The sequence below is a fragment of the Salvia miltiorrhiza genome, chromosome 5 (assembly GCF_028751815.1).
Source record: "Salvia miltiorrhiza cultivar Shanhuang (shh) chromosome 5, IMPLAD_Smil_shh, whole genome shotgun sequence".
Classification (NCBI taxonomy): domain Eukaryota; kingdom Viridiplantae; phylum Streptophyta; class Magnoliopsida; order Lamiales; family Lamiaceae; genus Salvia; species Salvia miltiorrhiza.
Genome location: NC_080391.1, coordinates 43,525,691 through 43,547,418, shown reverse-complemented (window position 1 = coordinate 43,547,418; position 21,728 = coordinate 43,525,691). Strand labels below are relative to the sequence as shown.

The 21,728-nt window shown below is 37.0% G+C and overlaps 1 protein-coding gene and 1 long non-coding RNA gene across 5 annotated transcripts; both read left to right on the top strand.

Moving 5' to 3' along the window:
- Positions 1 to 220: 220 nt before the first annotated feature.
- LOC131024672 (cation/H(+) antiporter 18-like) lies at positions 221 to 5,873 on the top strand. 4 transcript variants are annotated; one of them, XM_057954183.1, is made up of 6 exons: positions 221 to 623; positions 1,125 to 1,209; positions 1,295 to 1,360; positions 1,900 to 2,150; positions 3,306 to 4,307; positions 4,387 to 5,873. In XM_057954183.1, exons 4-6 carry the CDS (start codon positions 1,956 to 1,958, stop codon positions 5,593 to 5,595), a joined length of 2,406 nt encoding a protein of 801 aa, XP_057810166.1. In that variant the 5' UTR covers positions 221 to 623; positions 1,125 to 1,209; positions 1,295 to 1,360; positions 1,900 to 1,955; the 3' UTR covers positions 5,596 to 5,873. The 4 variants fall into 4 exon arrangements, with proteins under 4 accessions (XP_057810166.1, XP_057810164.1, XP_057810165.1 ...); XM_057954181.1 differs by lacking the exon at positions 1,125 to 1,209; XM_057954182.1 differs by having other exon boundaries at positions 221 to 1,209.
- Positions 5,874 to 17,151: 11,278 nt separating this feature from the next.
- Positions 17,152 to 20,400, top strand: LOC131024671 (uncharacterized). Its single transcript, XR_009101974.1, has 3 exons — positions 17,152 to 17,603; positions 19,559 to 19,622; positions 20,134 to 20,400. It is a non-coding gene; the product is annotated as an uncharacterized LOC131024671 (long non-coding RNA).
- Positions 20,401 to 21,728: the final 1,328 nt, after the last annotated feature.

Below are 21,728 nucleotides of genomic sequence, written 5' to 3'. Positions count from 1 at the left end.
ATAATGTTGATCTCCATTCGATAAATAAAACTAAAAATAATGTTGAATCGCTGAGAAACCAGATTGCTTATATATAAGTGAAAAACTTTGAATTTAATTAAAAAAACTCTTATCCTATACAAAAATTCTTCCACTTTTAAAACTTAGTAAATCATAATATGATCATAATCGTCTTTCGACTGTAAAAATGTCTTTATTATTAACAAAACCAAATAGTATAATCACAATATTGGATTTTGAATATACTCAAAGGTTGAGAAAAAAATATACAGAAATTGTGTTTAAAATATAGAATTGCAAATATGATCTTACACAATAAATAAATATTTTAAAGTTTGAAGTGAATAGAATTAAGAGAGGAGGGCAATAATGGAAAGTACCCATTTTCGCGGGTCTACAAAATTGCGTGCAACGCTGCGACGAGCGCCCCTGGCGCAATTTCAAACCCAATATTTCCTCAATCTCTGGAACGTCAGCGCTCCCTCTCTCTCTTCTCTCTTTCTCTCTCATATTCCATTTTCACAATTGTCAAAAAAAACACAAGATTCCGCACTTCACTTGCAATTGATAGACGATGCAGCAAGCGCTGTAAAATATTTCTCGATCGATATTAATGAATTCAGGTCTGTGTTGTGTTTGTATGTGAGTGTGTATGTGTGTGTGTGTGTCTCAGTACACATGTAGACGCGTTGTGTTGACAGAATTGCACACAACCCCACGTACACTAGACACGTACCCCATCACACAAATCTTCAAGGTGTAATCTGCACAAAGTTGTGACTTTTTTTTTTTCTTTTTGTGGTTTCTGCAATTTCACGTGGAATCAAGGACATGGTCGTCGAATCATATAATGGCGGTTAGGAATTGGGAACGAAATTAAGAAAAATTAGGTTTAGCGGTGGCGAATTTTTTACGTGCATCGAGACTCGAAATAATGTTTTTCTTTTTGAATTAACTGAAATCATGAAGCACAAAACGACAAGGCGTTTATCTCAAAAGTATTTGATACTTGGAGATTGGCGGTCATGTTCCTTATGATTGAATCACACTTTTTAACTATTATTTTAGCAGTGGATTTATTTATGTATTGTCAATGATGTTCTCTCACTTGTTTAAGTTCTTAGTAATCGACGTCAAATCTATGTTATGGATGCTATTCAGTATGATTATGAGACGGGATGCGCATGGAAGTATGAAACAGATAATGACGTGCGAAAACACAATTTAATACTCCACACAATTTTTCTTGGGTCACTTTCTTTGGGAAATTAAGCGTGATTTATGTTTTTGACAGTTAATCCTTGCTTTTCGACCTGTTCAGCAAAGAAGGGTGATTGATCTGGAATATTGGGAAATTTAGGTAACCATGTTTTTCGAAGAGGTTAAAGTGTGGCAATTTGGTTTACTTTTTAATTCTTTATTTCATATATCATGAATTTCTCTACCATTATGTTATTCAGTATGTGCTGCCTAAACTTTGTTATCACTTTTCATGTTCACCTTCATAGTCATGTTCAGTCATGTGTAGGCAATCCACTTATTTAGTGTAAATTGTAGCTCAAGTTGTCAGACATAATATTTTATGAGGAATGAACCATGTTACTGTCGTTGAGCTTTCCTTGGATTTAGCCTTTGATTTTCTTGCATATTAAGACTGTTAAGCTTAAAGATTGAAGTACGTATAACTTCTTACATGAATGGACATTTTGTTAATATGCCTTGTTTGATTCTCAATATATGGAGCTTGAATGAACAAGACATGAATTCTGGCTACGATTAGAGGTGGCAAGTGAAATTTAGTCTTTGAATACTGCATAAACAGAATCCTTTTCTTTGCAAAGGCTAATTCTTTATTTTAACATGTTATCGTGTTTGGTTTATGCTCATTGGTAATTTCAGGTTAATGTATTGAGAAAAGTGTTTTGGTCTTTGCTTTGGGTGGTTTTGCTGCAAAAATGGCTTCAAACGCGACTGTCAAATGTCTACCACCGATGAAGGCCACCTCAAATGGGGTCTTCCAAGGGGATGATCCTCTCCATTTCGCACTTCCTCTTTTGATTATACAGATATGCATTGTGCTGGCGTTGACCCGAATACTAGCATTTCTTCTCCGGCCACTAAGGCAGCCTCGCGTCATTGCAGAGATTGTTGTAAGATGGCTTTTTTTCCTTTGGTCTGGTGTTTTTGCCCATACCGGCAATGCTGCATAATATGATTGCATTCTTGATGACTTTAGCTTTGTCTGCTCTATCTGTATTGACCTCTCTTGTCCTTTCACCTTTTTATTTTCCTTTCAATTTTTTGTTCTGTTACATATATATTAATTTAGAGAAGAATGAAGTCAGTGCTGCTTTATTTACTCAGTATGACTTGAATTTGTATGGTTTTCAACCTGGCGGGCTTCATTGGTATGCTAATGCTTAATATGGACTTCACCTGGTGATGTTTAATGTAACCTGAGAGCCCAAACTTTGAGAGTTCAACTAGTCATGTCACCAGGTTAAGCCTTCAAATAGTTTACGGTGCTGAAATATCATTTTTACTTTTACAGATGTCCTGAGTGTGTAGTGTTTGTTTAACCAATCTGTATTTAGCTAAAGTCTCGGGTTAGGTTGTTAGGCTGACATGAGGAAACAAATCAACCGTGAGAAATTGATGAATTGGTTAAAGTTCGATATGTATTACAATACACTTTATCTAGATTTGATCAAACATTACAATAATAGACCGAGTCTACCTCTGGTAACAGAGAGGATATCAGAACAACATGTTACACGACATTATGAATTACTCTCAGTTTTTCTTGTTTTTATGTCCATTGATCTGAGCAAGGATGAAGTTGCAAGATAGACATATGAAGTTAAATTCTATGTTCAACTCTTTATAAGTTCTCCTACAATTCCTTTTCTATGGGAGAGTGGGACCAATCTTTGGATTCTGAAAGATTATAGTTTTTCACTCTTTCATATTGGAGAGATGATATATATCTGGTTTCTGCAAGTTTGATGCTGAACTTTTTCCATTCGCTCTCCATCTCTGTGCATGTGACTTTATCTGTATGTTCTTGTATTGGTTTGGAATTATATTTGCAATAGTTTTTATTTCTAATGAATGCACGGACAATATACATATGTTTAGCGTTGACTAGAGCTTGTGATTGTGCACAAGAGCAATATCTAGATCCTTATTGCTAAAAGAAAACAGGAAGGCTAAAGCACATGCCAGTTTATTATTTCATATGAAGCACTCTTGATTACTTTTTAAGTTTCCATAAGAAAGTTGACTTACTAAAACTTTTTTGGTAGGGAGGTGTTCTCCTTGGTCCTTCGGCTTTGGGCCGGAACCAGAAATATCTTAATGCTATTTTTCCACCTCGAAGCCTCACTGTTTTAGATACTCTTGCCAACCTTGGCCTCTTGTTCTTCCTGTTCTTGGTTGGCCTTGAGCTGGATCCAAAGTCTCTTCGACAGACAGGAAAGAAAGCATTAAGCATTGCCCTAGCAGGAATCAGCCTCCCGTTTGGTTTAGGAGTTGGGACCTCATTTGTGCTCAGGGCTACTATTTCCCAAGGTGTGAGTCAAGGGCCATTCTTGATTTTCATGGGAGTGGCTCTTTCAATTACTGCATTTCCTGTCTTGGCTCGTATTTTGGCTGAGCTTAAGTTATTGACTACAAATGTTGGTAGAATAGCCATGTCTGCTGCTGCAGTCAACGATGTGGCTGCATGGATTCTTCTTGCTCTGGCTGTTGCCTTATCAGGCACAGGCCATTCTCCACTTGTTTCCTTATGGGTCTTCTTATGTGGGTTTGGTTTCATACTGTTATGCATAATCGTTTTCCCGTTTGTTTTCAAATGGATTGCTAGACGCTGTCCTGAGGGTGAGACAGTTGATGAGATATATATTTGTGCTACACTTGGTGCTGTTTTGGCTGCTGGTTTCGTCACTGATCTCATTGGAATTCATGCACTTTTCGGGGCCTTTGTCATGGGTGTTCTTGTCCCGAAGGAGGGAGCATTTGCCGGAGCCCTCGTGGAAAAAGTAGAGGATATCGTATCTGGTCTATTTCTTCCTTTGTACTTCGTATCAAGTGGACTGAAGACAAATGTAGCCACCATTCACGGGGCTCAATCTTGGGGTCTTCTTGTTCTAGTCATATGTACCGCTTGTTTTGGGAAGATTTTCGGCACTGTTGTGGTCTCGCTCTGCTGCAAGGTTCGTTTTAGAGAGGCATTGACCCTAGGTTTCTTGATGAACACTAAAGGTTTGGTGGAGCTTATTGTCCTTAACATCGGAAAAGACCGAGGGGTGAGTTACTAATGAAGTATCTGGTTGAGTATGAATTTGCTCAGTAATTGATCTCACAAATGATCTTTTGTCTTTGTAGGTTCTGAATGATCAGACTTTTGCGATCATGGTTCTAATGGCGTTATTCACGACATTCATAACGACGCCAGTTGTTGTGGCCATATATAAGCCAGCTGAACTGGCTAAATTAGAATACAAATATAGAACAATTCAGAGGAAGGAATCCGACACTCAACTCAGAATGTTTATCTGCTTTCATAGCACCAGAAATATTCCGACATTGATAAATTTGATGGAGGCTTCACGTGGTACCGGGAAGAAAGGAGGGCTTCGCATCTACGCGATGCACCTAATGGAGCTGTCTGAAAGATCATCCGCGATTTTGATGGTGCACAAGGCGAGAAACAACGGGTTGCCGTTTTGGCAAAAGGTGCAGAACTCTGATGCGAACCAAGTTGTGGTTGCTTTTGATGCATTCCATCACCTCAGCCAGGTCTCCATACGACCAACAACCGCGATCTCGCCGTTTTCTAGCATGCACGAGGACATTTGCACCAGCGCTGAGAGGAAGATGGCTGCAATAATAATCCTCCCATTCCATAAGCACCAGAGAGTTGATGGACACTTTGAGACGACACGAGCTGACTTCAGGCACGTGAACCGTAGGGTTCTTGAGCACGCTCCATGCTCCGTTGGCATATTGGTGGATCGAGGGCTAGGAGGGCCGTCTCATGTATCTGCAAGCAACGTCAACTACACAGTGACAGCGCTCTTCTTCGGGGGCCATGATGACCGTGAAGCTCTCTCTTACGGCGCGCTCATGGCAGAGCACACTGGCATTCGATTGAATGCAGTTCGTTTCATCGTGGGCTCCAAGGCCATTCCGGATAGTGTAACTTTGGATGTGAATGAGGATACATCAGATGAAGAGTTTCTTGCAGAGTTCAAGCAAAGAGTATCGGAGGATGGTTCAATAAAATACGAGGAGGTTGTGGTAGGAAATGATGGAGACATAGTTGGTACAATCTTCAAATACAATCGCAGTAATCTGTTCATCATCGGACGAATGCCCGAGTGTCGACTTGTTGCAGCTGTTAACAAGAAGAGTGAATGTCCTGAACTGGGACCGGTGGGGAACTTGCTGATTTCGCCGCAGTTTAAAACCATAGCATCGGTTCTGGTGGTGCAGCAATACCGCGGGCAGCTGATGGGAGACTCGCTGGCATCGTTGAAGGAAGAACATACGTCGGATACGGAGGCGGAGGAAGCGGCAAAAGACTCGCACTGATCTCTGCTTTTGTGGCTGAGTTGAGCCTGTTTGAGGTAATGATAGTATATATACAAATGAATATTTCGTTGCAATAATCTTTCATTCCTGACCTTTAATCTGTCATGCTTTTAATATACGAGTCATAGATGTTGCTGAAATAATGGCGACATGTATTATAAGAGTCAGATGATAGTAAATGTAAATGCTCAACTGACTATGATTATCTCAAAACAATTACAACTCCGGGAAGTAGTTGTTTGGGTTCATTGTTTATCCATATATATTATGCTGGTGAAGTGAGGTTCTTTTGTTCGTTTTTTAGGGTGTGCTTGCTCTTAATAATGGTTTATTTATTAAGATGGATTGAAATTTTGGAATAATTTAAGATTTTTGTTAAATTCTATAATTTGAGCAAACTTGTTTCGTTTATATCTAATTGAAAGGGATGATATTGGAGAAATTCTTTTGAGCAAACTTGTTTCGTTTATATCTAATTGAACTATATCTAATTGAGAGGATGATATTGGAGAAATTCTAAAGACGAAGATAAAAATATTTGATCATTTGTATTACTCTTTTCATTTCAACTTTTAGTATCCATTTGAGAGTGTCATGAATTTTAATAAAATGATTGAGTGTATTGTGAATGAAATAAGAGTCTCATATTTTATGTGAGTATTAAAAAGAAAATAGATAGCAAAATGTGGGTTTGCCAAAAAAGAAAATATGGATACTAAAAGTTAAAATGGAGGGAGTATTAATCATAAATAGTAAATGGCTTTTATGAGAATAGATAGTGATAATTTTTTTTTGATCAGGAATAGTTAGTGATAATTAACTAATAGTCTTTTGACAATGCATACAAAATGTTTGTTTGGCAGGTCTTATTTATCTAGATAGTTAAATAATTTGGAGTTATTTATGTGTGGTACTCTGTATTATTCCTTCCGTCTCGACTTTTAGTATCTATTTGAGAGTGATGCGGATTTTAATAAAGTAATTGGCGTATTGTGAATAGAATATGGGTCCCACTTTTTATTTGAGTGTTAAAATAATTCAAGAGGAACAAGGGTGGGTCCCACCTATTTTTACTAAAAATAAATATGGATATCAAAATGCGAGACGGTCAAAAAAGAAAATATGGATATTAAAAATTGGGACGGAGGGAGTATTAATTAAGAGGATTCAAGATAGTTGACAACTAGTACCCTTTCTGAAATTATTATCTCTTTTAAAAATCTCACATTACCCTTGAGATTTCACTATTTCTTTTTGAATAACAACCTCACATCACCCATTGGATTTCCATATTTCTCTTAGAAAACCAATTTCACATCACCTTTGAGATAATTATACAATAATTATTTATTATTATTCATTGTACTTCATCCGTCCCACTATAAGTGATCTGTATTCCATTTTGGGGCGTCCCACTATAAGTGGCATGTTTCCACAAATGGAAAAAATTTAACCCTTAGAAAAGTGTAGGCCCTACCACTTTTAACCAATTTACACTTTCTCCTTAATTCTCGTGCCGAATTTTTTGACTTTTGAGTCACTTATAGTGGGACGGAAGGAGTATTTTTTATCTTATGTTTATTAATCAGTCAATTTCCAAATATGAATACCAAACAAATACTCCCACCGTCTCGCGAAACTTGATCAATATTTTTTTTCGGGTTGTCCTACGAAGCTTAAACACTTACTTTATATGGCAAAAGTTTTTCCATTTATTCAACTTTCCACTTTTTCACATACCTCACTTAACACACAAAATACTACTCCGTCTGTCCCACTTTAATAGGCTCATTTATTTTGGGCACGGAGATTAAGAAACTTACATTTTAGGAGGAAAGTGGTGTGGTGCACATCAATTAAGTACATTTTTTTTACTCAAAATGAAAAACGAGAATGTTTTAATGCGACGCCCCAAAAAGAAAAACGAGCCTATTAGAGTGGGACGAAGGAAGTAATTCCTTAAAACCCTTGCCGAAAAGAAATTGTTCAAGCTTTGCGGGACAGAGGGAGTAACGTGTGTCAGCTCTTTTGTAAGTGCACAAGATATCAAGTAACTATTTATGAAAAATAGAAAAAGCAAGCATTATTAGCGCCTAAACCAATTTTGGGGGTAGTTTGGTTTTACACAAACTTTAAAAGGTGTAAAAAAATACATGAATTTTAATGTTGTAGCAATTTCATCACAAATTCAAATATTAGATATTCGAACTCTATAAAAATCTTAAGATTTATGAGTTTAGAGATGTCTTACGTGATATCTGTTCTATACGATGTCACAAATTCAAATTTTGTTCAAAGATGACATGGCAAGTCGAAATATCAACGTGTATTTATCGGACATTTTAAAAAATGACATCGTATAGGACATCTCTAAAAGATATCGTATAAGACATCTCTAAACCCGTAAATCGTTAGATTTTTATAGATTTTGAATATTTAATATTTGAATTTGTGATAAAATTGCTATAACATTAAAGTTCATGTATTTTTTTACACCTTTTAAAGTTCATATATAAAATCAAACTACCCTCAAAGTTGGTGTATTTACACTACAAAAAAACGTACGATTACCGACGGCAAAATGCCGTCGGTAATAAGGCACGGCCGCCGGTGATAAAGGTTACCGGCGGCATTACCGGCGGGAACTCGCCGTCGCTAACCGGCTCGTCGGTAACGCCATTACCGACGGCGATCGGCCGCCGCCGGCAATTAACGGCGGCGAAGCCGCCGGCATTTCCGCCGTTAAATACCGCCGTTGAACGGCGGAGAGTTGCCGGAAAATTACCGACAGCAAATGCCGTCGGTAATTAGCGGCGGCGAGATCACCGTCGGTAATTTCCACCGGACGGTGGTGGCGCACATGCCGGAGTTGTTCAAGGTATTACCGAGGGCAAAATGCCGTCGGTAATTACCGACGGCATTACCGACGGCATTTGCCCTAGGTAATATTTTTTAATTTATTTTTTTTATTTTATTTTTTATTTATTTATTTTATTTATTGTATATCCACAATTTATTTCGATATTTATACAGTATTGCATAATTTAGACGAACTTCCCAGTCGGTCACCCATCTTAGTTGTGCTCTAAGTCAAGCACGCTTAACCTTGAAGTTCTTTTCGAATGGTCACCAGTACAGAACACTCGTATTATTGATATATATAGTATCTATTAATTCATTTAAAGTCTACTTCAATATACAATATCATATATATTCATAACCTTAGAATATGTCGAGATGATATACAAAAAATGTTGTTAATTACGGATTGGGCTCGTTTCCGTTCTTATTTTTATGTCGGAAAAATATTTATTAATTAATTTATTATTAATTTTCGATTTTTTTTTTATCAATCTAGTTTATACTCCATTCATAACCTTAGTGTTGATTGATGAGTGAATCACTAATCAAATTAACATTCTTAAGTTATAATTATAAGTTACTTACTAAGAATCTTGAATTCTTAGTAATAATATTAGATTAGTGATGATTGATGAGTGAATCACTAATCAAATTAACATTCTTAAGTTATAATTATAAGTTTCTTACTAAGAATCTTGAATTCTTAGTAATAATATTAGATTAGTGATGATTGATGAGTGAATCACTAATCAAATTAACATTCTAAAGTTATAATTACAAGATTTTTACTAAGAATCTTCAATTCTTAGTAATAATATGAGATTAGTGATGATTGATGAGTGAATCACTAATCAAATTAACATTCTTAAGTTATAATTATAAGTTTCTTACTAAGAATCTTGAATTCTTAGTAATAATCTTGGATTAGTGATGATTGATGAGTGAATCACTAATCAAATTAACATTCTTAAGTTATAATTATAAGTTTCTTACTAAGAATCTTGAATTCTTAGTAATAATCTTGGATTAGTGATGATTGATGAGTGAATCACTAATCAAATTAACATTCTTAAGTTATAATTACAAGATTTTTACTAAGAATCTTCAATTCTTAGTAATAATATGAGATTAGTGATGATTGATGAGTGAATCACTAATCAAATTAACATTCTTAAGTTATAATTATAAGATTTTTACCAAGAATCTTGAATTCTTAGTAATAATCTTGGATTAGTGATGATTGATGAGTGAATCACTAATCAAATTAACATTCTTAAGTTATAATTACAAGATTTTTACTAAGAATCTTCAATTCTTAGTAATAATATGAGATTAGTGATGATTGATGAGTGAATCACTAATCAAATTAACATTCTTAAGTTATAATTATAAGATTTTTACCAAGAATCTTGAATTCTTAGTAATAATATTAGATTAGTGTTGATTGATGAGTGAATCACTAATCAAAGTAACATTCTTAAGTTATAATTATAAGATTCTTACTAAGAAATCTTGAATTCTTAGTAATAATATTAGATTAGTGTTGATTGATGAGTGAATCACTAATCAAATTAACATTATTAAGTTATAATTATAAGTTTCTTACTAATAATCTTGAATTCTTAGTAATAATATTAGATTAGTGTTGATTGATGAGTGAATCACTAATCAAATTAACATTCTTAAGTTATAATTATAAGTTTCTTACTAAGAATCTTGAATTCTTAGTAATAATATTAGATTAGTGATGAGTGATGAGTGATGAGTAAATCACTAATCAAATTAACATTCTTAAGTTATAATTATAAGATTCTTACTAAGAATCTTGAATTCTTAGTAATAATCTTGGATTAGTGATGATTGATGAGTGAATCATTAATCAAATTAACATTCTTAAGTTATAATTATAAGATTCTTACTAAGAATCTTGAATTATTCTTAGTAATAATCTTGGATTAGTGATGATTGATGAGTGAATCACTAATCAAATTAACATTCTTAAGTTATAATTATAAGTTTCTTACTAAGAATCTTGAATTCTTAGTAATAATCTTAGATTAGTAATAATCAATGTTTAAATTTTCACTTGTATTTCAATATATATTTGATTTTAATGTTTTTGTATTTTTATCTTTGATCAATTTATTAGATGATAAATGAAAAAAAATGAAAAAAAAAATTAAAAAAAAAGAAAAATAAATAAAAATAAAATAAAATTAATTACCGACGGCATTTGCCGTCGGTAATTAGCATTTGCCGTCGGTAATTAGCAGCGGAAAAATGCCGTCGGTAATTTTGGCCGGACGGCGGTGGTGCTATCGCCGGATGTCACCGGCGGTGGTGATTAGCGGCGGCCGGTTGCCGCCGGTAAATACCGACGGCAATTGCCGTCGGTAATAAATAATATATATTTATATTAATATATATTTAAATTAGCGACGGCGTAACCGCCGCTAATTAGCGGCGGCCCGTTTTGCCGTCGGTAATGCGCCGGTAATAGTCAAAAGGCGGGTCGCCTTTTTTGCCGCCGCCGTGCCGCCGTGCCGTCGGTAGTTTTCGTCGCTATTTACGCATTTTTTTGTAGTGTTAGGCGCCAATAACCCTTAAAAATATATATCTTGGGAATATCATGATTAAAAGATTACGATTTTTTGAGGTGGGTGCTTATTATCCATAGTTGAGTAGTCAGTATTCAGCTTTTGAGCGTCATTTGGAGGTTGTAAGAGAAAATTGATTCATGAGGAATTTTGTAAGTCGAATTTGAATAGTGAGTTAAAGCATGAAGAAGAATGAATCACTTTAGGTGAGACACATAGTTGAGGAAGGAACAACAAACTTTCGATACGAAATAGTCGATGGAGCTATCATATATATAAATTTCCTCTATCTTTAATTTTGCAAGTGGAATACTTGATCACGTGCTGCACGTAAACCCAATAATAATTCTAACCACCTTTTTTGACACTCAAACATAGGCGATGGATTTATTAATACCCTGCAATAATCATAACAATTCGTTGCGTCGTACAAACAGTTAAAATAGTAGAAGAGATTGAAAATTAATAAGAATAAGATACAAACCAACGAAACTATTTTTCAAGTTAGTTATAATATAACTCTATTTAGTGACTGTTTTCACTAATTAAGCAGGTCAACGGTCCCACATGGGATCCTCTGTCCTACTATTTTGTGTGTACCATCGTGTACCACTCTTAATTTATTATAATTTTTAATTATATTTTCTTCAATTTTAATTTATTATGCTTTAATATTATAAAAAGATAATTAACAAGGGTTCACTCATCTAATTAGTGTTCTTTTTTTATACTTATTTGAATGAATAATTGATTATTTGGGTTCATTAATTCAAAGTTATTTTAAAGTTATGGTATATAATTTTTAATTATAAATATTAATTAGAGTTCATAATATAATAGTAATATTTTTTTTATTTTTATAAAAAACAATTATAAAATAGATAAATTAAGAGTGACAACACACAAAATAGTGGGACTGAGAATTCCATTTGGAACGGTCCCTCGTAATATAATGAGTATTTATTTAGTAACTGATACCGGAGACTCAATAATATATATCCACACATATTTACTATGTATGTTCACTTCAGATATGAAACACGAAAGTTTAATTAAAGGCGAGACAGGAAACCCTCACGAAAAGCAAGAGAATATTTAATTGTTTCATGATTGAATTAATAAACCTACTAACAGAAACAAATAAATGTTTCGTTCAATCTTATAAACTAATTAATTATGGTTTAGACTTTAGAGTGTCTTGTGCTATTAACCTCTGTCTTTCATTTTCTGAATAGGTTAGGTGATCGACAAGTTGGCAGGAACAAATGCATGGTTACCACAAAACTACTATAACCAAATTAGAATAACTCATATTCATGACTACGCTATAACCGCATCAAGTTAATCAAATCACAAATTTAGATATATAGGGATATTTTACTATAAAATATTAATAGATATTATTTTGACTTAATATATTAAAATACCCACTTCCATAATATGTCTATGAAAAATACCCACCCCCTAGTAAGGGGGTGGATATTTTTCATAGACATATTATGGGGGTGGGTACTCTATTATTTTATACTTTCATATAGCATTATAAATATCAAACATAATTTTAAAGAAAACATAGGAATCTAACTTTTCCAAAAAAAGAAACATATAATTAATACGTGAATAAAGCGCATGGAAGCCAAGTTTTGTCTATATATACAAGTAACTAAATATCCATGTTGTAATTGAATAATGATGATGATGAAGAATCCAATCCCAAAAATCGTCATCATCTTCTTGTCTCTCCTCGCGCCACTAGTTGTGGCGAGGCTCAAACAAAACGAACCATGCGAAAGAATCGTGCTTTACTACCACGACATTCTCTTCAACGGCACCGACGCCGCCAACGCCACCTCGGTGAAGATCACCGACCCCTCGTGTTGTTAGTTGGCCCAAATTTGGTCCAACAAGCCCATGCCCTATCCTCCTTATTTTGGCAGCCCTCCCATTTCCCCCTTCCAGTCGAAAATTAGTGCCCTTTTGGGGCTGTGACCCCTGCGCTTCTTCTCCCCCATGAACCTCTTCACCTTCCTTCACTAGATCCTTCTATGGTAGGCTATTTAAAGAGCCCTTGGTCTGTGGCTGTAGTGTAGACGAAAATTGCTTAGTGTTCTTCCTTTGTGTGGAGGTGCTACCGGTGAAGGTGTAAGGCTTGTTGGCCGATTGTGGTGCCGGCGAGAGCAACGTCCCCTTTGTGATTCTTCGTGGCTTAGTGTGTGCGTGATCGAGAGGAAGAGAGCTGTACCTGAGCCGAGAAGATCGACGCCCCTTGTTCCTCTCTTTGTGTGTTTTTTCTTGCAGGTTGTCGAGGCTGCTGCTACCTCGTTGCTGCGCCGCTGTTGCTGCTGCGTTGTTGCCGGAGGACAGCCGCCGCTGCTGCTGCCCCTGCCGCCGCCGTCCCTGCTGCTGTTCCGCCGCTGTGTTGCCGCTGCTTTGCTGCCCCGGAGAAGGAAGCCTTCAACAACGACGACGAGGGTCGATACTCAACAGTGGTATCAGAGCCACGGTTGACCTCGTCGTCGCATTGGTAAGTCGGGGTCCTGACCTTAGGATCCCGCTCTGGTAAAGCGGCTTAAACCTCTCTTGTTTTTCAATTTCTAGTTGCTGCCATCTGGTGCAGTTTAGGCTTGGTGCTTATCTGCTGGTAGATATCTAGGATTCGTGTGTCGAATTCTGTTTTCTGATTTAATTATTATTTCCGCTGTTACTATTCACGTGAATAGTGATTTCGTGAATAGTGTTTTTGGTCTCTTATTTTTACTTCCGCTGTAAACTCTGTGGTTGTCAATCTTTGTGAGTCTTTGTGATTATTTGCTTCGTGTTGCGATGTCTTCTTTGGCAAATTATGGTTTAGCTCCTTTTAATGGTAAAACGGACTTCGGTTTTTGGCAGCAGAAAATGGAATGTATTTTAATTCAACAAAATGTTTATCAAGTAATTGATGATTCGTATGATGAAGATGTTGATGAGAAAAAGAAAACTCAATTGAATCGTCTTGCCTTGTCTGCTATTGTTCTCAACTTGTCTGAGTGTGTTCTTAGAAAAGTAGGGAGAATGACTTCTGCTAAAGAACTATGGTCTAAGTTAGAGGAGTTGTACACTGGAACCTCGTTGCCGTCTAAGATATTTTTGATTGAAAGGTTTTTCCGTTTCAAACTTGATTTGAATAAGAAAATTGATGAAAATGTTGATGAATTCACTAAGTTAGTTCAAGATATAAAACTGACGGGTGATAAACATATTGATGAGTATGCTCCGTATGCTCTTTTAAATGCTATTCCTGACTCTTACAGTGATGTTAAATCTACTATTAAGTATGGTAGAGATAATGTGACGCTTGACACTGTTGTGAGTGCTTTAAAGAATAAGGAATTAGATTTAAATTCTAATATTTGTGTTCAAGAACCGGACAAAGTCATGCATGTTAGGGGTGAAAAGAGATTTAATGATAAGTCTAATCATAGATATAAGCCTAGGAAGTGCTATAACTGTGGTGAAACTGGTCACTATATTAAGGATTGTCCTCACCCTAAGAAAAAACAAGAAGTAGAGCATGCTAATGTAATTGGTAATGAAACCAATAGTGATGTGTTCTAAGGTGGAGCTCTTTCTTAATGCCTTAGTGTTGTTCTTTGTGATTGTTTAGGCTTTGTGGCTTTGTGAGACTTCGTTGGTTAGTGCCTTAATGACTATGTGAGTCTTTGTGGCTTAGTGTCTTTGTGATTGATTAGTAGCTTTGTGTCTATGTGGCTTTGTGAGTTTTACTTTGTGATGACCGTTTGTGTCGCATGTTATCTTCGTGATCATGTGTACTTTGTGATCTGTGCTAGCTCTTTGTGGCCCTTTGTGCTAAACTAACTTTGTGTTAGTGTGCTTCGTGCTTGGTGGTTGTCTTTCTCTTGTTTGTGTTTTGCAGGAATTGACTTGGTTAGTTTACCCGTTGACCTTTGTGGTCTTGTGTTTCCTTGTTATTTCTTTGTGATTTAACAGGGGGCTCGGCGATGATGATTATGGTACAGCTTCCTCTTTGATGCACACAATACCGTGATTGGGCCAAAGGTGGAGATGTTGTTAGTTGGCCCAAATTTGGCCCAACAAGCCCATGCCCTATCCTCCTTATTTTGGCAGCCCTCCCATTTCCCCCTTCCAATCGAAAATTAGTGCCCTTTTGGGGCTGTGACCCCTGCGCTTCTTCTCCCCCATGAACCTCTTCACCTTCCTTCACTAGATCCTTCTATGGTAGGCTATTTAAAGAGCCCTTGGTCTGTGGCTGTAGTGTAGACGAAAATTGCTTAGTGTTCTTCCTTTGTATGGAGGTGCTACCGGTGAAGGTGTAAGGCTTGTTGGCCGATTGTGGTGCCGGCGAGAGCAACGTCCCCTTTGTGATTCTTCGTGGCTTAGTGTGTGCGTGATCGAGAGGAAGAGAGCTGTACCTGAGCCGAGAAGATCGACGCCCCTTGTTCCTCTCTTTGTGTGTTTTTTCTTGCAGGTTGTCGAGGCTGCTGCTACCTCGTTGCTGCGCCGCTGTTGCTGCTGCGTTGTTGCCGGAGGACAGCCGCCGCTGCTGCTGCCCCTGCCGCCGCCGTCCTTGCTGCTGTTCCGCCGCTGTGTTGCCGCTGCTTTGCTGCCCCGGAGAAGGAAGCCTTCAACAACGACGACGAGGGTCGATACTCAACACCCTCGCCCATCAGCGACTTCCAGTTCGGCATGATGGTGGTGTTCGACGACCCGCTGCCTCCTCTCGCCGGCGGTGGCGCGAGCTCAGGGGTTCTACTTCTACGGCCAGACGAATAGTTACAGCGCGTGGTATGGTTACACTCTGGTGTTCAACTCCACCAAGTATAAGGGGACTCTCAACGTGATGGGCATTGATCCGTTGCTCGAGGAGACGAGGGACTTGTCCGTCGTTGGCGGCACCGGCGACTTCTTCATGGTGTTGAGACTGATGATATACAGGGCATTTTCTATTTTAGGTTGAAAATGGATATTAAGTTGTATGAGTGTTACAACAAATAGCATCTCGAATTCAGGGACAATGAATAATGTGATTACTACTGTTTTTCATCACTCCATTTTTTACCTCAGTTTTTCTGCTTTTTCTTTTGTTTGGATTTGTAATACCCCGTTTCCTCGAGCTAAGTTTAGAATAATTTTTGAACTTAGATTTAAGATGATTCACGCCGGATTGAGAAAAAGAATTTATTTAATTCCAACAAAATGATTTACAAAAACGTTTGTAAATATTTTAGCTATTTAAATTTTTGTGCATTGCATATTAATTTAAATATGAGCATGTGTATAAGTGAAATATTTTACATATAATTAATATTTATTTGTAGCACCCCGTACTTTTCCTCATGTTGTGAGATAGTGTCTTAACACTATTGAGAGTACTGAGATGTCAAATTACGAGACTACTTTTTATGAGTAGATAAGACAGATTGTCTTTTAAATAGAGATACGAGTGAATAAATCAATGATGGAGCTAAAGTGAAGAGATGTGATAAATGAGTTGAGATAGAGATGCTGATTGAATTGAGCTGAGATTTTATTTTATTTCCAACTACCGGGAATAGAGTTACCGGATACTGAATTGTTAAAGATTGACTGTCCTATTAAGAAAAATAGGAATACTGAGTTGGAAATAGAGTCGAGGAAGAAAGAGTGAGAAACCTAGATATATAGAGTCGGTCAGAGAGACGTCTAGCTTATTTGAGCCTGCCGACTATTTTGATGTGATGTTATGTGAATTTACATGACTGAATGATTATGTGATTTTCGTGATGTGTGTCACTGTGACCGAGTTATTGTGATTTTTATTTGAGACTTTAGCACTTGGAATTTTGATTAAGTTTCCAAAGCAAGTGCGGTTTATTTTTATCGAGAAATCGAATGATGCCGGTTTATGAAAATTTTTCCGGGCATAATATTTTTAAATTATTTTTCTTCCTACGAAGAGGAATATTATATATATGTGAGTGCACTAATATGAGTGCTATATTTATTATTTTTGGTCACATGAATATTTATGAGGTGGTATTTTATTAATGAGTGACTTTACCATAGTTTTGTGATTTTATTTGATCACCTTTCACACACTTTATTTAATTACCCATACCATTTGTTATATGCCTTAAATGACTAAGTATGGATTTGAGAGAGTAGAGAATTGAGAGTATGAGATGGAGAGTGTAGAGATTAGAGAGAGATTAGAGTGAGAGATAGATCATCCATTAATTACTAAATATTCCCTAAGATTTACAAATCTCTTTAAAGATACACAAGATCATCCAAATCAAATACAATCTTGCAAAAGTTTCCTCTCTCTTCTCCACCCCATTTTCGATCACTCTCTCTCTCCCCTTCATCTCTCTACTTTCCTCCATTGTTAGCCATTGATGAAACCTTCGAAGCTTCACCCAAGTATGCCAAACACATAAATCACTACTTAAATCCTCCATAAACACATCCTATTAACTTGAATTCAAGAGAATCCTTGAAGGAAGGCTTCAAGACTAGAGAGAGAAAGTTGAGTTTTGGTGAAGAACTTGAGTAAGTAATCTCTATATTTATAGATTAGACTTGTATGATGTTATATGTGAGTTTATTTGAAGGATTGGAGCAAGAAATCACCCCCTCCCTTTTTCTTCATAATTTTCGAAAATTTGGGTGTTCTACCCTTCAAAAATTTTTCTTCTTCTTTCCTTGAATTGAGGTGAGAAAAATGATCTATGTGATGTTTGGTGATGATTGAGGTGTGTTTTGAAAAACTATGTTTTGAGATGTAAAGATTCGATGAGTTTAGTTTACCCCAATTTGGGAATTGTTGAGTTGATGATCAAGGTGATGAATTGATGATGTAAATGAGTCTATGAGATGTATATGATGATGATTGATGGATTAATTTGATTATATGATGTCAATTGGAGTTTTGATGTGAGTTAGTTTACAAAAATTAGGGATATGTGTATATATGCCCTTATTGGTGAATTGATGGTTTTGATGTGAGATTAATTGGTAAAAAAATGAAAGATATATGAATGGATGAAAGTTTAGTATGTGGTTGTAAAAATTTCAAAGAGTTAGTTTAGTAAAAATTAGGACTTTTTAGTCTATGTGTTATTTAAGTGTTTTGGCTTAAAATATATGTTTTTGAGCATGATATTAGTGTTTTAATATGTTTGATTAAGTCTAATGTAAGCTAAGTAAAAATTGGACTTAGTTTAGTTTGAAGGAGTTTTTGAGTTCTCATATGATGTGGGGTTAACAAATAATAAAATGAGGTCTAAATTGCTTTATGACCATTATGTGAAATTTGTCATGTTTTAATGTGAGTTTTATGTTGATATATGAATTTTTCACTAGAGTTAGTTTACATGATAAAAAGGGAAATATATGTGTAAAATGAGTTACATGATGTATGGAGTCAATAATGAATGATTGAGTGTTTTTGAGCATGAGATTGAGAAGAGGATTTGATTGATACGTTGTTGAAACGTTTCCCTTGAGATTTGAGTTAAGATGTAAAAGAGGAGAGTTAATTTGAGTATGATGAGTATTTTGATGTATTTGAATGTTTTTAAGTGCTTTAAGTGCTTAAAATGAGTTTTGATGTGTTTGCTTTGTATAAATGTTGAATTGAGCATTTAAGAGTTGGGAATGAATTTTTGGTGATTTTTCGTAGGCTACTGACCTACTGTGATCGACGGTTTGTCGATGTCAAAAAGATTTGAAAATTTTACAGAATGTCCCTACATGAGTCTTGAGCACCTCTGTAAAATTTCAAGTCATTTGGACTTGATTTACTATTTTTATAAAATGCAAAACCAAATCTGCACATTTCTGCCGGGAATTTCAGAGAACAGGGGACAAAGTCATTCATTTCAGTGACTTCCTGTGTGATCTAGCTTTCCAAATTTTTATGGTATCAACCTTACTGTATGGGCTAGATATCCACCAAATTTGAGCTCAGTTTGACAACGTTTACTATTTTAAAAAAATCAATGTTTCCGATTGCTCAAAACTGCCGAATATGGTAGACCTTGGTTAAAACGCCATATCTCCCAAACCACTTGGAGTTTCTGACTCTACTTTTTTTTAAATGAAACTAGACTCAAATACCTTTCTTTTGGTATGAGTCTGGAGTCCAGGGGATGTCGGAGTCAGAACGTGTTAAAGTTTGAAGTCGAGTCTGTGTAAAAACAGAACATGTCTTGATGGTGTTTGATGGTATTTTCTTATGTGCCTTATGTGATTGTGTTGCCTAAGTGTTTGAATGAGATTAGACGAGCCTTATATGAGTGATAAGTCGAGACTTAGAACCATGATTTTCTTGAAACCTATCCTTGGACTTAAGGATTTGAGATGAGTGAAGAGTTATATAGAGTTGATTAAGGGGATAGAATGTGAGATAAAACATGAGTTAAGGCATGAGTTTTTGTCGTTGAGTTTCTAATCGGGATTCATTTTATGACATGAACCTTCGATGATGACGATGATCCCTGAAGACACGAGCAGAGCAAGGAAGTAAGTAACTCCACTTTGACGGGAGTTTTTGAGTAAGGTCTTCAGGTGGGCAATATTTTGAGTATATGTTTATCATATGAGCTTTCTAAAATGATTTGATGATGTTATGAGATTAACAAATGTTTTGAGATGAATGATATTTGAGAACTGTTTGACTTGCCAATTTTTGATGTTGAGCTTGTGTGTTACCCTCTACTGATGAGACGAATTCGGTCCTGCCACAAGCGGGATTTTGTGCACAGAGGTGACTGTGAGCCGTCTTCGGGTCGGCCAGTCACGGTACTTGAGAGGGAGGCCTACTTCTCAGTACCTTAATTATGATGATGAGTTGTAGATGTGGTACATACATGTTGAGATCTTTGACTGCAGTCGCTTATTTATGATGTTGATTATGAAAACTGCATGCACAGACTCATTTAATACTAACTTATTTCTGTGTATTGCTGAGATGTGGCAAGCTTCAAACTTATAGCTCTATGAGCACCTTTCTTGATTTTCGGCGTTTGCCCACTGAGTATTATGTACTCACGCCCTGCATGTATTTCTAAATGTGCAGGCTAAGCGAGGAGCGAGATTGGTCTGGTGCTGGTGGGGAATTGTTGAAGGATGTATTTACTTTATCGTATTTCTATTTTGACGATAAAGTCTTGATGATTGATATACTTTGATTTTCTTTTGAATTTAAGCAATGTACTCACGGTTATATGTCTTCATACATATAATCGGTTCACCTTTTGCTGCGATACTCTGCATATTGTGATTCCTGACGAAAAATGAGCGATACCCGTTTTGTCTTTGATTTTGAAATTCCTGATAATTAAAAAGTTATAACGACATTGACGAAATTACCCTTGGGTTCATTTATGATAATTTCCTTAACACCTTTTGATGCGAGCTTCCGCTTGATGTTCGACCTATTCTTCTTATCTTTTATTCTTTTAAAAATAGTCGTATCGATACTCGTACCCCACTATCACTGGTGCCGGGATTTCGGGCTGCGACATTATTTTTACAAGATTTAAATTAAAGTCTATGATGGACTTTAATTATTTTATGTTTGGGCTTTATTTTTATATTGGACCCTTAAGTTAAAAGTACTTGATTAACCAAATGAAAGTCCAACCCTTCATAAGCCCAACCCACATTCTTCCTCGATATTTTCGTCTGCCACCACCGCCTCCCTGTTCTCTTCCTCTTCAATATATGTATCTCCCTTATTCATCTAATTCCTCACCCCAGCAACGAAATTCAAACAGAAAAATCACCAAGCCTAGCTCATCAAGCATCTTTTGCAGAAAACAAAAATCATTGAACAGAATACATACAAAAGGTTCCTCAACTTCTTTAACTTCAGTTTTTATATCAATATTCCCAAATCACAAGCATGACAAATTATTTACATAAATGCTTTCAATATGTGTACATATTTATATATATATGAAGCATGATTGTTTTAAAAGAAAAGGAAGAAAGGTTGAGTCTTGAACTTGTTTGTGTGTTTGCTGTCGAGTCGAGAGTCGAGGGAGGCAGGGCACGACGGCTGTGCCGCTACTGCCCGGCCACGGTTGGAGAGGAAGAGGTGGGCTGGTCTTGCTGTGTTGAGTCGAGTCAGGGGAGGCTGAGCCTAGGGCTCCGGCGGGCGGCTCCTGCTGCTGCTTGTCGGCGGGAGTTCGAGAGGGAGGCCAGGCGCTGCGGCTCTGCCGTTGCTGCCTAGCCCGGTGAAGAGAGGGGAAGGAGAGGGCGGCGGCGGCCTGGGGGTCGTCGGCCATCGGGAACAGGGGTTGGGGCGGTGGCTGGGTTTACAGAGGGAGGCCAGAGCGCGGCGGCCCTGCCGCTGTCGCTCGGCCACAGACGAGTGGCAGCCTTGCTGCTGCAGTCGCCGGAAACGAGCCAAGAGAGAGAGAGAGGCCGAGGGAGGCGGCGGCGTTTTCGTCGTCGCCGAGGAAGAGAGAGAACAGGGGAAGTGTCAGGAGTCGAGGGAGAAGTGTTTCGGAGCGGCGCTCGTCGCCGGGCACGGTGGAGTAGCAGCGGCGAGAGGATCAGTCGAGAGGGGGAGAGAGGCGAGAGGATCAGTCGAGAGGGAGATTGAGAAACTATTAGAGGAGTGGTGTGCGTGACTGATGGAAGAGAAAGGGGGAGAAGAAAAGAAGG